Consider the following 14240-nt stretch of genomic DNA (forward strand, 5'->3'; position numbering starts at 1 on the left):
TAGAAAGTTTGCTGAGGAGTTTTTTCTCTTCTGTGATGGCTGCGATCCTGAGAACTTCTTGCCCCAGTGATGGACCCCTGAGGCCTTCCCTTCCTCCTGAAGCTGTAGTGCTCGCAGCGTCCCACATTTGCTGTCCACTGCTGGGAGTGCACGGCTTCCTGCTGATAGAATTGGCTGAGTATAATCCTTGTATATTTTATATTGGTATCGGGATCAATACTGGCTCTTTAGTATTATTAATGTTAATTATTTAGTCATATCCTATTAAATCTGTTTATATTTCAACCCTTGCGTGTCTGTTTTTCCCTGCTTCCCCTTCCTTAGCAAAGCTTTTGACACTGTCTCCCATAACATCCTCATTAGGAAGCTGAGGAAGTATGGGCTAGACGAGGTGACAGTGAGGTGGATCGAGAGCTGGCTGAGTGACAGAACCCAGAGGGTTGTGATCAGCGGCACAGAGTCCAGTTGGAGGCCTGTAACGAGTGGTGTCCCTCAGGGGTCAATACTTGGACCAATTTTGTTCAATATATTCATTAATGACCTAGATGAGGGGACAGAGTGTATCCTCAGCAAGTTTGCTGATGATACCAAGCTGGGAGGGGTGGCCGACACTCCAGAGGGCCGTGCTGCCATCCAGCGTGACCTGGACAGGCTGGAGAGCTGGGCAGAGAAGAACCTACTGAGGTTCAACAAAAGCAAGTGTAGGGTCCTGCACCTGGGAAGAAGAATGCCAAACACCAGTATAGGTTAGGGGCGGACATGCTGGGAAGCAGCTCTGAGGAGAAGGACCTGGGGGTCCTGGTAGACAGCAAATTATCCATGAGCCAGCAGTGTGCCCTTGTCGCCAAGAAGGCCAATGGCATCCTGGGCTGCATAGGGAAGACTGTGGCCAGTAGGTCGAGGGAGGTCATTCTTCCCCTCTACTCTGCACTGGTGAGGCCACAACTGGAGTACTGTGTCCAGTTTTGGGCTCCCCAGTTCAAGAGGGACAGGGAACTACTGGAGCGAGTCCAGCGTAGGGCAACCAAGATGATTGTGGGACTGGAGCACCTCCCTTATGAGGAAAGGCTGAAAGAGCTGGGACTCTTTAGCCTGGAGAAGAGAAGGTTGAGGGGGGACCTGATTAATGTTTACAAGTACCTAAAGGGTGGGTTTAAGGAGGACGGAGCCAGGCTCTTTTCAATGGTTCCCAGCGACAGGACAAGGGGCAATGGGCACAAGCTAGAACATAGGAAGTTCCGTTCAAATACAGGGAAAAACTTCTTTACAGTGAGGGTGACAGAGCACTGGAACAGGCTGCCCAGGGAGGTTGTGGAGTCCCCTTCTCTAGAGATTTTCAAGACCCGCCTGGATGCAGCCCTGAGGGATGTGCTTTAGGCAACCCTGCTCTAGCAGGGGAGTTGGACTAGATGATCTCTAGAGGTCCCTTCCAACTCTGAAGATTCCGTGATTCCGTGATTCCTGGTGGGGAGGGGTCATCAGGTGATAGAATAATTGTCTAAATGATGATAAATTGTTATGGGTTTCTCAAACCATAACAGACGCTTCCAAAATAAAATATCAGGACTGAAAGGATACAACTTACTATCAACATACAGCTAATTCAAATGATTTAACTGAGAATAGTAAGAAACTGGCTTTGTATTAAAATAGATGCATGAAAGAGAAAAAGGTTTCTGATTATTTTTAATTAGCCAACAACTTTTTTTTTTTAGGTCACAAACAGGAAAAGTTACAAAGAAAAAACAGTTAAGTAGATGGAGGTATAAGTTTCTGAATCAATTTTTTAAAATCTATTTTACTGCCTCGATGCTTTTATATTAAAGTATCTGCAAGAGCAAATGCTCAACTACACAGTTATGCTGGTCCTGCAGAGACTTCAATATCCCTTTTGTCTTAATAAGGCAAGTAGCCTCATCGACCAATACAGAAAATTAGGGCCTTCGCAGTCTTCCCCCTAGAACATGCTTTTTGTCAGAAATTTTGTATCCTCTTTTATGAAAATTAACCTTCATGCTATCATACGAGTTACAAGACAATACTCTAACAACAAAATCCACTTACGTTTGTGAAAGTAGTAACAACTGCTTAGAATCAAATCATCATCATCAAGAATCACCCCTTTCTAAAAAGATTTCCCCAAAAAACCTACTTTCTGAGAAACAGAATAACCAAGTTGTAACAGGAAAAAGCAGTCTGATCTTTCAGAGAGAAAACCAGGAGATCAGAATTCTGTATCTCTCTGACTTAATACACAATATTGATTATGTGCTTCTATTTCCCTCAGCCTTTATCTAAACTGCCTGAATTGATTATATTGCTAGGTCTTTATGGAAGTGTACAACTTTAAGACTATTCAAACACTGTCTTCACAAAACAGAGTCTTATTCTTTATTAACTTCCACAAAACGTCAAGAATTTAAAAGAGGAAAGGATTAGTAGAAAGCCTGTCAAGGTTAGAGAGATTAACTTTCTTTAAAAAAATAAATCATTTAATATTACAGTTTACCTCCTCCTTACAACTGCAATGGCTTCCGAAATACCTGAAATAATGCAGAAGTCAACTCTCTGGCACTGGAGTTATGAGAGAAGGTAAAAATAAACCCAAATTCAGATGGGTTTTCAGGTGAACTTTGACCTATACCTTGAAACCCTGTTATTCTCTATACTTACTACAACTTCAGGAATAACATATTTCTAGATGCCAACGTAAGCAATTTAAGCCTTTGAAACTGTTTCATTTTGGGGAGAATAAGGTACCTGCTTGAGGGCTGTTCCAATACAAGCCTTGCAACCTTTTTATGTTAATCTGCAGACTTCCTAGAGTTAGTTCATTGTTAAATCCAAAGGTTGTGTTTAGAGCACTTGCTAGTTACGTGAACTCTATATAACATTATCTGATTTTTTTTTTTATTTCACAAAATATAAACACAGAACTGCTCTGCCTCTAGTGCAAAATTCTTTATATTACTAGCACCGTAGGAATCCCAATTAACCTAACTGGAAAGCAGCTCTGCAGAAAGAGACCTGGGAGTCCTGGTGGACAACAGGATGACCATGAGCCAGCAATGTGCCCTCGTGGCCAATGGTCTCCTGGGGTGCATTAAAAAGAGCGTGGCCAGCAGGTCGAGGGAGGTCATCCTCCCCCTCTACTCTGCCCTGGTGAGGCAGCATCTGGAATACTGTGTCCAGTTCTGGGCCCCCCAGTTCAAGAGGGTCAGGGAACTACTGGAGAAGGTACAGCGGAGGGCTACCAAGATGATCAAGGGACTGGAGCACCTCTCTTATGAGGAAAGGCTGAGAGCCCTGGGTCTGTTTAGCCTGGAGAAGACTGAGAGGGGACCTCATCAATGCTTATAAATATCTAAAGGGCAGGTGTCAAGAGCATGGGGACAGACTCTTCTCAGTGGTGCCCAGCGACAGGACAAGGGGCAACGGGCACAAGCTGGAACACAGGAAATTCCATCTCAACGTGAGGAGGCACTTCTTTACTTTGAGGGTGGCAGAGCCCTGGAACAGGCTGCCCAGAGAGGTGGTGGAGTCTCCTTCTCTGGAGATACTCAAAACCCGTCTGGATGCATTCCTGTCCAACCTGCTCTGGGTGAAGCTGCTTTAGTGGGGGGATTGGACTAGATGATCTCCGAAGGTCCCTTCCAACCCCTACTATTCTGTGATAAGTATAATGAAAACCTTAATGAAGGCTTGCAGTTTCTTTTTTCAATAGTCTCTTCTCCCCGAGCATAACCTAATTAAAAACTTCTACGACACTTCCACAGGAGTTTGACGCACGCTTCCCACTGAGAAAAGGAGGGGGCCCGACGCCGCGCTTCCCGCTGCGGCGCCCCCCCTTCCCGCGAGGGAAGCGCCCAGGGATAGCGGGCGTCCGGCGGGGCGCGGAAGCGCTGCTACTCACTGGTTCGTGGGGGGAGCGTTGAGCGGGATGGCCACCTCCTCCTCTTCATACTCCGGCCCATCCAACGAGTCGCCTTCGTCCACGGTTCCCAGTCCCCCCGCCAAGGAAGGTGGCTGTGGCGGCGGGGGAAAAGCGACAGTGCTGGGTTCGGGTGGGGGCAGCAGCCCTCCGGACATCTCCTGGCCCTGGCCAGTTGTTGTCACGGCGCCACCGCCTCCAGACACCAGAGGGGCAGGCCCCGAGCCTAGCGACAGGAACCCCAGCGCCGAGCACAAAGCCGGACCGCCGGCGCCCGGGGTGTCCCCGCCGGAGCCCACCAGGAAGGAGCCCTGCGGCCCTAGCTCCTTGCCACGGCATAAGGTGGGGTAGTGCTCCGACTCAGCTCCGCCAACGGCTCTCACCATCCCGGCGGAGGTAACCGAGCCGCCCTCCTCAGCCCCGGCTTCGGCCGCCATCATGTTGAGCCTCGCCCCCTCCTACCTCCCCCCCGCCGAACGCCGCACACTGGGAAGGTGGCGACGACTTCTCCCTCCCCGCGCCTCCGCCTGCAGGGAGCAGAGCCGGGACGAGGGGAAGATTTCTCCAGCAGAGACGGCCTCCGAACAATAGGCGTCTGGGCGCCTAAAGCAGCTCCGCAAGGCCCCAGCGCTGCTGCCTTATCCCCCTGCGGCCGCGAGGGGAGCAACTCCTACAGAGACACAGCTATGCTCGCTCGCTCACACACTCCCCCCCCGAAAGCCAGCGAGGACGCATGACTGCATGGGCGGGGCAAAGAAGAGGGAGGGAGCGAGATAGCTAGTGACAGAAAAGAGAGTAGATTGGTGAGCTGCACTTGCGCGTTTAGTGTCTCGTCTCGTCTCGAATCTCATCTCGTGTAGGGAGTAGGCAGTAGCTTGCGGAGCGTGAGATAGCTGCGGGAGAAGATGCGGGCAGGTTCACTGCTCCCTCATCAGGGGTGTAAGGGATACAGGGAGAGGAGAGAAGAAAAAATTTAAGAAGTTCCCCATCATCCCCGCCTTGTGAAAAAAAAAAAGCAGCAAAATAACGCCCCAGCAGCGCTGGGGCCTTGTGGAGCTGCTTTAGGCGCCCAGACGCCTATTGTTCGGAGGCCGTCTCTGCTGGAGAAATCTTCCCCTCGTCCCGGCTCTGCTCCCTGCAGGCGGAGGCGCGGGGAGGGAGAAGTCGTCGCCACCTTCCCAGTGTGCGGCGTTCGGCGGGGGGGAGGTAGGAGGGGGCGAGGCTCAACATGATGGCGGCCGAAGCCGGGGCTGAGGAGGGCGGCTCGGTTACCTCCGCCGGGATGGTGAGAGCCGTTGGCGGAGCTGAGTCGGAGCACTACCCCACCTTATGCCGTGGCAAGGAGCTAGGGCCGCAGGGCTCCTTCCTGGTGGGCTCCGGCGGGGACACCCCGGGCGCCGGCGGTCCGGCTTTGTGCTCGGCGCTGGGGTTCCTGTCGCTAGGCTCGGGGCCTGCCCCTCTGGTGTCTGGAGGCGGTGGCGCCGTGACAACAACTGGCCAGGGCCAGGAGATGTCCGGAGGGCTGCTGCCCCCACCCGAACCCAGCACTGTCGCTTTTCCCCCGCCGCCACAGCCACCTTCCTTGGCGGGGGGACTGGGAACCGTGGACGAAGGCGACTCGTTGGATGGGCCGGAGTATGAAGAGGAGGAGGTGGCCATCCCGCTCAACGCTCCCCCCACGAACCAGTGAGTAGCAGCGCTTCCGCGCCCCGCCGGACGCCCGCTATCCCTGGGCGCTTCCCTCGCGGGAAGGGGGGGCGCCGCAGCGGGAAGCGCGGCGTCGGGCCCCCTCCTTTTCTCAGTGGGAAGCGTGCGTCAAACTCCTGTGGAAGTGTCGTAGAAGTTTTTAATTAGGTTATGCTCGGGGAGAAGAGACTATTGAAAAAAGAAACTGCAAGCCTTCATTAAGGTTTTCATTATACTTATCACAGAATAGTAGGGGTTGGAAGGGACCTTCGGAGATCATCTAGTCCAATCCCCCCACTAAAGCAGCTTCACCCAGAGCAGGTTGGACAGGAATGCATCCAGACGGGTTTTGAGTATCTCCAGAGAAGGAGACTCCACCACCTCTCTGGGCAGCCTGTTCCAGGGCTCTGCCACCCTCAAAGTAAAGAAGTGCCTCCTCACGTTGAGATGGAATTTCCTGTGTTCCAGCTTGTGCCCGTTGCCCCTTGTCCTGTCGCTGGGCACCACTGAGAAGAGTCTGTCCCCATGCTCTTGACACCTGCCCTTTAGATATTTATAAGCATTGATGAGGTCCCCTCTCAGTCTTCTCCAGGCTAAACAGACCCAGGGCTCTCAGCCTTTCCTCATAAGAGAGGTGCTCCAGTCCCTTGATCATCTTGGTAGCCCTCCGCTGTACCTTCTCCAGTAGTTCCCTGACCCTCTTGAACTGGGGGGCCCAGAACTGGACACAGTATTCCAGATGCTGCCTCACCAGGGCAGAGTAGAGGGGGAGGATGACCTCCCTCGACCTGCTGGCCACGCTCTTTTTAATGCACCCCAGGAGACCATTGGCCACGAGGGCACATTGCTGGCTCATGGTCATCCTGTTGTCCACCAGGACTCCCAGGTCTCTTTCTGCAGAGCTGCTTTCCAGTTAGGTTAATTGGGATTCCTACGGTGCTAGTAATATAAAGAATTTTGCACTAGAGGCAGAGCAGTTCTGTGTTTATATTTTGTGAAATAAAAAAAAAAATCAGATAATGTTATATAGAGTTCACGTAACTAGCAAGTGCTCTAAACACAACCTTTGGATTTAACAATGAACTAACTCTAGGAAGTCTGCAGATTAACATAAAAAGGTTGCAAGGCTTGTATTGGAACAGCCCTCAAGCAGGTACCTTATTCTCCCCAAAATGAAACAGTTTCAAAGGCTTAAATTGCTTACGTTGGCATCTAGAAATATGTTATTCCTGAAGTTGTAGTAAGTATAGAGAATAACAGGGTTTCAAGGTATAGGTCAAAGTTCACCTGAAAACCCATCTGAATTTGGGTTTATTTTTACCTTCTCTCATAACTCCAGTGCCAGAGAGTTGACTTCTGCATTATTTCAGGTATTTCGGAAGCCATTGCAGTTGTAAGGAGGAGGTAAACTGTAATATTAAATGATTTATTTTTTTAAAGAAAGTTAATCTCTCTAACCTTGACAGGCTTTCTACTAATCCTTTCCTCTTTTAAATTCTTGACGTTTTGTGGAAGTTAATAAAGAATAAGACTCTGTTTTGTGAAGACAGTGTTTGAATAGTCTTAAAGTTGTACACTTCCATAAAGACCTAGCAATATAATCAATTCAGGCAGTTTAGATAAAGGCTGAGGGAAATAGAAGCACATAATCAATATTGTGTATTAAGTCAGAGAGATACAGAATTCTGATCTCCTGGTTTTCTCTCTGAAAGATCAGACTGCTTTTTCCTGTTACAACTTGGTTATTCTGTTTCTCAGAAAGTAGGTTTTTTGGGGAAATCTTTTTAGAAAGGGGTGATTCTTGATGATGATGATTTGATTCTAAGCAGTTGTTACTACTTTCACAAACGTAAGTGGATTTTGTTGTTAGAGTATTGTCTTGTAACTCGTATGATAGCATGAAGGTTAATTTTCATAAAAGAGGATACAAAATTTCTGACAAAAAGCATGTTCTAGGGGGAAGACTGCGAAGGCCCTAATTTTCTGTATTGGTCGATGAGGCTACTTGCCTTATTAAGACAAAAGGGATATTGAAGTCTCTGCAGGACCAGCATAACTGTGTAGTTGAGCATTTGCTCTTGCAGATACTTTAATATAAAAGCATCGAGGCAGTAAAATAGATTTTAAAAAATTGATTCAGAAACTTATACCTCCATCTACTTAACTGTTTTTTCTTTGTAACTTTTCCTGTTTGTGACCTAAAAAAAAAAAGTTGTTGGCTAATTAAAAATAATCAGAAACCTTTTTCTCTTTCATGCATCTATTTTAATACAAAGCCAGTTTCTTACTATTCTCAGTTAAATCATTTGAATTAGCTGTATGTTGATAGTAAGTTGTATCCTTTCAGTCCTGATATTTTATTTTGGAAGCGTCTGTTATGGTTTGAGAAACCCATAACAATTTATCATCATTTAGACAATTATTCTATCACCTGATGACCCCTCCCCACCCAGGAATCACGGAATCACGGAATCTTCAGAGTTGGAAGGGACCTCTAGAGATCATCTAGTCCAACTCCCCTGCTAGAGCAGGGTTGCCTAAAGCACATCCCTCAGGGCTGCATCCAGGCGGGTCTTGAAAATCTCTAGAGAAGGGGACTCCACAACCTCCCTGGGCAGCCTGTTCCAGTGCTCTGTCACCCTCACTGTAAAGAAGTTTTTCCCTGTATTTGAACGGAACTTCCTATGTTCTAGCTTGTGCCCATTGCCCCTTGTCCTGTCGCTGGGAACCATTGAAAAGAGCCTGGCTCCGTCCTCCTTAAACCCACCCTTTAGGTACTTGTAAACATTAATCAGGTCCCCCCTCAACCTTCTCTTCTCCAGGCTAAAGAGTCCCAGCTCTTTCAGCCTTTCCTCATAAGGGAGGTGCTCCAGTCCCACAATCATCTTGGTTGCCCTACGCTGGACTCGCTCCAGTAGTTCCCTGTCCCTCTTGAACTGGGGAGCCCAAAACTGGACACAGTACTCCAGTTGTGGCCTCACCAGTGCAGAGTAGAGGGGAAGAATGACCTCCCTCGACCTACTGGCCACAGTCTTCCCTATGCAGCCCAGGATGCCATTGGCCTTCTTGGCGACAAGGGCACACTGCTGGCTCATGGATAATTTGCTGTCTACCAGGACCCCCAGGTCCTTCTCCTCAGAGCTGCTTCCCAGCATGTCCGCCCCTAACCTATACTGGTGTTTGGCATTCTTCCTTCCCAGGTGCAGGACCCTACACTTGCTTTTGTTGAACCTCAGTAGGTTCTTCTCTGCCCAGCTCTCCAGCCTGTCCAGGTCACGCTGGATGGCAGCACGGCCCTCTGGAGTGTCGGCCACCCCTCCCAGCTTGGTATCATCAGCAAACTTGCTGAGGATACACTCTGTCCCCTCATCTAGGTCATTAATGAATATATTGAACAAAATTGGTCCAAGTATTGACCCCTGAGGGACACCACTCGTTACAGGCCTCCAACTGGACTCTGTGCCGCTGATCACAACCCTCTGGGTTCTGTCACTCAGCCAGCTCTCGATCCACCTCACTGTCACCTCGTCTAGCCCATACTTCCTCAGCTTCCTAATGAGGATGTTATGGGAGACAGTGTCAAAAGCTTTGCTAAGGAAGGGGAAGCAGGGAAAAACAGACACGCAAGGGTTGAAATATAAACAGATTTAATAGGATATGACTAAATAATTAACATTAATAATACTAAAGAGCCAGTATTGATCCCGATACCAATATAAAATATACAAGGATTATACTCAGCCAATTCTATCAGCAGGAAGCCGTGCACTCCCAGCAGTGGACAGCAAATGTGGGACGCTGCGAGCACTACAGCTTCAGGAGGAAGGGAAGGCCTCAGGGGTCCATCACTGGGGCAAGAAGTTCTCAGGATCGCAGCCATCACAGAAGAGAAAAAACTCCTCAGCAAACTTTCTAATTTATATTGAATGTGACGTTCATGGTATGAAATAATCCTGTTGGCCAGCTTGGGTCAAGCGCCCGGGTCTCGCTCCTCCTCGTCCGTGCACCTGGCTAGCTCGAAAACACTGAGACCTTGAAACCCACATACCATAGCTGACTACGAAGTAAATATTTTCACGAATTCAGACACTAGAGTCTTCTAAAAGTGCAATTTTCCCAAGCATTAGAAAAGAAATTAGTCCTGTGTCGCTCAAACCAGGACACGTCCTTTCTTTGTAGTCATACCATCTGCTTTTATAGAATTGAACTCTTGATTTATTACCAGACCAAAGATCTGTCACCTTAATATTATAAGCAAACACCTGATTGATACACTTAACTCCCTCTTCTCTTTTCCAAGTACCTCAGGAAAACGGGAATACAGTTTAATGTGATTTCTTTAATTTTCTAGCAGTGGGAGGAGCTTGTCAATATGTAACGTATTTTTTAATTAAAATACTCAAAATCCCAAAGTATGATTGATGTTTATCTTTGATCCTTGTAAGGGTCTAAGGTGGCACTGCCAAATTATAGGTTCAGGATACAGATGGCTGGCCATCAGCTTTAGGGATAAGCAAGCTATTGCTAAATATAGGTACAGTAATAAATACAGATCAGTAGTACAACTATCTGTGTTGTTATGACAACACATCCAGTAATTCAGTAGTACAATTATCCAGGTCAAAACAACAGCAAATCCATTAATTTACCAATACTGGGCTAAACTTAATATCCATGAATGCAAAGGCTTACATAACCATGGTTATTTGGCAGGAAGCAGGGCATGGCTTTTTTGGGTGAGTGACACAGACCAGCCGACGGACTCAGGGAATTCAGAATTCCCCAGTCGGGCTGTCCTCTTTAATTGTTGAGTTGCGGAAGCACTATCTGGACATGTTAACCAATCATCACACATCCTACCTCTGTTCCAGTTCTCTCCTTGGTGTGCAGGGGGCATGCAAATACTGTGTAAGGCAACGGTAGCCCCACAATCCTGAGTGAGACTGACTTAATGATTGTCTGTTCAGTGGGTGCTTTTTCATTTGAGTATAGAAGTAGCATGTTTATGCTGTAGCTTAATGGTAGGTGGGAGGCACTGGATGCTAGGGAATAGAGTGGGCAATTCTGTGTGTTTTGGTCTTTTTTTTTTTTCTGCACTCTCTACTACCCCCATCTGCAGAGCTCACTGCCAGAGGTTGATGGCAGTCTGAAATGGTGTTATGGAAATGCCTACAAAATGAATGAATGATACTTAATTTAGTAGTAAACCGGTGATATGTGAAATAGTTCAGTTGTTTATGTATTGGAATAAAAATCTTAAAGTTGACAAGATATCTCTTAGCATTGCATTAAGATGGTAGAAGCAGTTTCAGTATATTCCAAAACAATTCATATTTTCATATGGTGTTTCTTTAAGCAGTGATTATCAGTTTGAAATGGGAATCAGTTGAAATCAAAAGATATTAACCTTACAAGATGAAATAGGTTGTCAAAATACTGTCTTGTTAAAACAAAAATCCTACCCACAGTAGATGTATTCTTACAGTCACTCTTGGTATCTGTTGAGGCAACGTATTAGTGAGAAAAAACAGTTGAAGATAGAGAGCTGGGTAGAGAAATGTTAAATAGAATCATAGAATTGCCTAGGTAGGAAGGGACCTTTCAGATCATCTAGTCCAACCATCAACCTAACACTGACAAAAACCATCGCTAATCTAAACTATATCTCTAAGCACTATGTCTACCCGTCTTTTAAGTACCTCCATGGATGGTGCCTCAACCACTTCCCTGGGCAGCCTGTTCTGATGCTTAATAACACTTTCGGTGTAAAAATTTTTCCTAATATCCAGTCTGAACCTCCCCTGGCGCAACTTGAGGCTGTTTCCTCTTGTCCTATGGCCTGTTACTTGGGAGAAGAGACTGACCCCCACCTCTCTACAACCTCCTTTCAGGTAGTTCTGGAGAGCAAGAAGGTCTCCCCTCAGCCTCCTTTTCTCCAGGCTAAACAACCCCAGCTCCCTCAGCCGCTCCTCATAAGACTTATTCTCCAGACCCCTCACCAGCTTCGTTTCCCTTCTCTGGACCTGCTCCAGCACCTCAGTGTCTTTCTTGTGGTGAGGGGTCCAAAACTGGACACAGTACTTGAGGTGGGGCCTCACCAGTGCCGAGTACAGGGGGACGATCACTTCCCTAGTCCTGCTGGCCACACTGTTCCTGATACAGGCCAGGATGCTGTTGGCCTTCTTGGCCACCTGGGCACACTGCTGGCTCATATTCAGCCAGCAGTCAACCAACGCCCCCAGGTCCTTTTCTGCCAGGCAGCTCTCCAGCCACTCCGCCCCAAGCCTGTAGCGCTGCATGGGGTTGTTGTGACCCAAGTGCAGGACCCGGCACTTGCCCTTGTTGAACCTCATACCATTGGCCTCGGCCCATCGATCCAGCCTGTCCAGATCCCTCTGCAAAGCCTTCCTACCCTCAAGCAGATCAACACTCCCACCCAACTTGGCGTCGTCTGCAAACTTACTGAGGGTGTGCTCAACCCCCTCCTCCAGATCATTGATCAAGGTATTAAAGAGAACCGACCCCAATACCGAGCCCTGGGGAACACCGCTCGTGACTGGCTGCCAAGTGGATTGAACTCCATTCACCACCACTCTGGGCCCGGCCCTCCAGCCAGTTTTTAACCCAGCAAAGAGTACTCCTGTCCAAGCCATGGGCAGCCAGTTTCTCCAGGAGGATGCTGTGGGGAACTGTATCAAAGGCCTTACTAAAGTCCGGGTAAACAACATCCACGGCCTTTCCCTCATCCACCAAGCGGGTCACTTTTTGTCATAGAAGGAGATCAGGTTTGTCAAGCAGGACCTGCCTTTCATGAACCCATGCTGACTGGGCCTGATCGCCTGTTTGACCTGCATGTGCCGCGTGATGGCACTCAGGATGATCTGTTCCATGACCTTCCCAGGCACCGAGGTCAGGCTGACAGCCCTGTAGTTCCCCGGATCCTCCTTGCGGCCCTTCTTGTGGATGGGCGTCACACTTGCTAGACGCCAGTCAACTGGGACCTCCCCGGTTTGCCAGGACTGCTGGTAAATGATGAAAAGTGGCTCGGTGAGCACTTCCACCAGCTCCCTCAGTACCCTCGGGTGGATCCCATCTGGCCCCATAGACTTGTGTACGTCCAGGTGTTGGAGCAGGTCCCTCACCATCTCCCTCTGGATTACGGGGGCTTCATTCTGCTCCCCGCCCCTATCTGCTAGCTCAGGGGGCTGGGTACTCAGGGAACAACCGACTCTACTACTAAAGACTGAGGCAAAGAAGGCATTAAGTACCTCAGCCTTTTCCTCATCCTTTGTCACCGTGTTACCGCCTTCATCCGATAAAGGATGGAGATTCTCCTGAGTCCTCCTTTTGTTACTAATGTGTATTTATAGAAACTCCTTTTATTTTTCTTAACATCCAAAGCCAGGTTAAGTTCTAGTTGGGCTTTGGCCTTTCTAATTTTTTCCCGACATAGCCTTACAACGTCTTTGTAGCCTTCCTGAGTGGCCTGCTCCTTTTTCCAAAGGCCATAAACTCTCCTTTTTCCCTGAGTTGCAACCATAGCTCTCTGTTCAGCCAGGCCGGTCTTTTCCCCCAACAGCTTGTTTTACGGCACATGGAGATGCCTTTAAGACTTCCTTCTTAAAAAATGTCTAGCCTTTCTGGACTCCTCTGCCCTTCAGGACTGCCTCCCAAGGGACTCTGTCAAGCAGGCTCCTGAAAAGACCAAAGTCTGCCCTCCGGAAGTCCATGGTGGCAGTTCTGCTGACACCCCCCCCCCCTTGCTTCTCTGAGAATTGAAAACTCTATCATTTCATGGTCACTATGCCCAAGACAGCCTCCAACTGTCACATCCCCCACAAGTCCTTCTCTGTTCACAAACAGCAGGTCCAGCAGGGCTGCTTCCCTAGTTGGCTCCCTCACCAGCTGTGTCAGGAAGTTACCCCCAACACACTCCAGGAACCTCCTAGACTGTTCCCTCTCAGCTGTATTGTGTTCCCAGCTGATATCTGGTAGGTTGAAGTCCCCCATGAGTACAAGGGCCAGTGATCTTGAGACTTCTCCCAGCTGCTTGTAGAATATTTCATCTACCCCTACATCCTGGTTGGGCGGTCTATAACAGAGTCCCACCATGATATCAGCCTTGTTGGCCCTCCCCCTGATTCTTACCCATAAACACTCAACCCTATTGTTACCATCATTAAGCTCTTGACATTCATAACACTCCCTAACATACAGGGCCACCCCACCTCCTCTCCTTCCTTGCCTGTCCCTTCTGAAGAGTTTGTAGCCATCTAATGCAGCACTCCAGTCATGCGAGTCATCCCACCACGTTTCCGTGATGGCAACTACATCATAGCTTTCCTGCTGCACAATGGCTTCCAGCTCCTCCTGTTTGTTGCCCATGCTGCGTGCATTAGTGTAGAAGCACTTCAGCTGGGCTACTGGTCCTGCCACCTTTTTGCTGGAAGAAGGCTTAACTTCTACCTGACCATTCCCAGGCGCAGCCGTAGTTTCTAACCCATCAACGACCCTCGCATCTCTGCTGCTGGATTCATCCCCTTCCCCCTTCAAATCTAGTTTAAAGACTGTTTGATGAGCCCTGCCAACTCCTGTGCAAGGATCCTTTTCCCCTTTTGAGACA

The 14240-nt window shown here is 48.5% G+C and overlaps 2 protein-coding genes across 3 annotated transcripts in view; one reads left to right on the top strand and one right to left on the bottom strand.

Annotated features, from left to right (window-relative positions):
- The window catches only part of LOC128901926 (ras GTPase-activating protein 1-like), a 5824-nt gene extending 1264 nt beyond the window's left edge, over window positions 1-4560 (bottom strand). Inside the window, exons 1-2 of the mRNA XM_054184068.1 lie at window positions 3914-4560; window positions 13-158 (exon numbers count right to left, since the gene is read on the bottom strand). Coding sequence (XP_054040043.1) covers window positions 13-158; window positions 3914-4371 — 604 coding nt within the window. The 5' untranslated portion in view covers window positions 4372-4560. The remainder of the gene's footprint in view (window positions 1-12; window positions 159-3913) is intronic.
- Window positions 4561-4836: 276 nt separating this feature from the next.
- LOC128902078 (ras GTPase-activating protein 1-like) lies at window positions 4837-9978 on the top strand. Of its 2 annotated transcripts, none has more exons than XM_054184426.1 (2): window positions 4837-5617; window positions 9372-9978. In XM_054184426.1, exons 1-2 carry the CDS (start codon window positions 5160-5162, stop codon window positions 9541-9543), a joined length of 630 nt encoding a protein of 209 aa, XP_054040401.1. In that variant the 5' UTR covers window positions 4837-5159; the 3' UTR covers window positions 9544-9978. The 2 variants fall into 2 exon arrangements, with proteins under 2 accessions (XP_054040401.1, XP_054040403.1); XM_054184428.1 differs by having other exon boundaries at window positions 9375-9978.
- Window positions 9979-14240: the final 4262 nt, after the last annotated feature.

This window comes from Rissa tridactyla, chromosome W (genome assembly GCF_028500815.1).
Source record: "Rissa tridactyla isolate bRisTri1 chromosome W, bRisTri1.patW.cur.20221130, whole genome shotgun sequence".
In the NCBI taxonomy this organism is placed as follows: domain Eukaryota; kingdom Metazoa; phylum Chordata; class Aves; order Charadriiformes; family Laridae; genus Rissa; species Rissa tridactyla.

What these genes read in the sequence shown, in the direction of transcription:
- LOC128902078 (XM_054184426.1), top strand. Translation starts at nt 5,160, where the DNA reads ATGATGGCGGCCGAAGCCGGGGCTGAGGAGGGCGGCTCGGTTACCTCC. An exon ending in AACGCTCCCCCCACGAACCA is followed by an intron (nt 5,618 to 9,371) that starts GTGAGTAGCAGC and finishes CAATTCTATCAG; the next exon opens with CAGGAAGCCGTGCACTCCCA.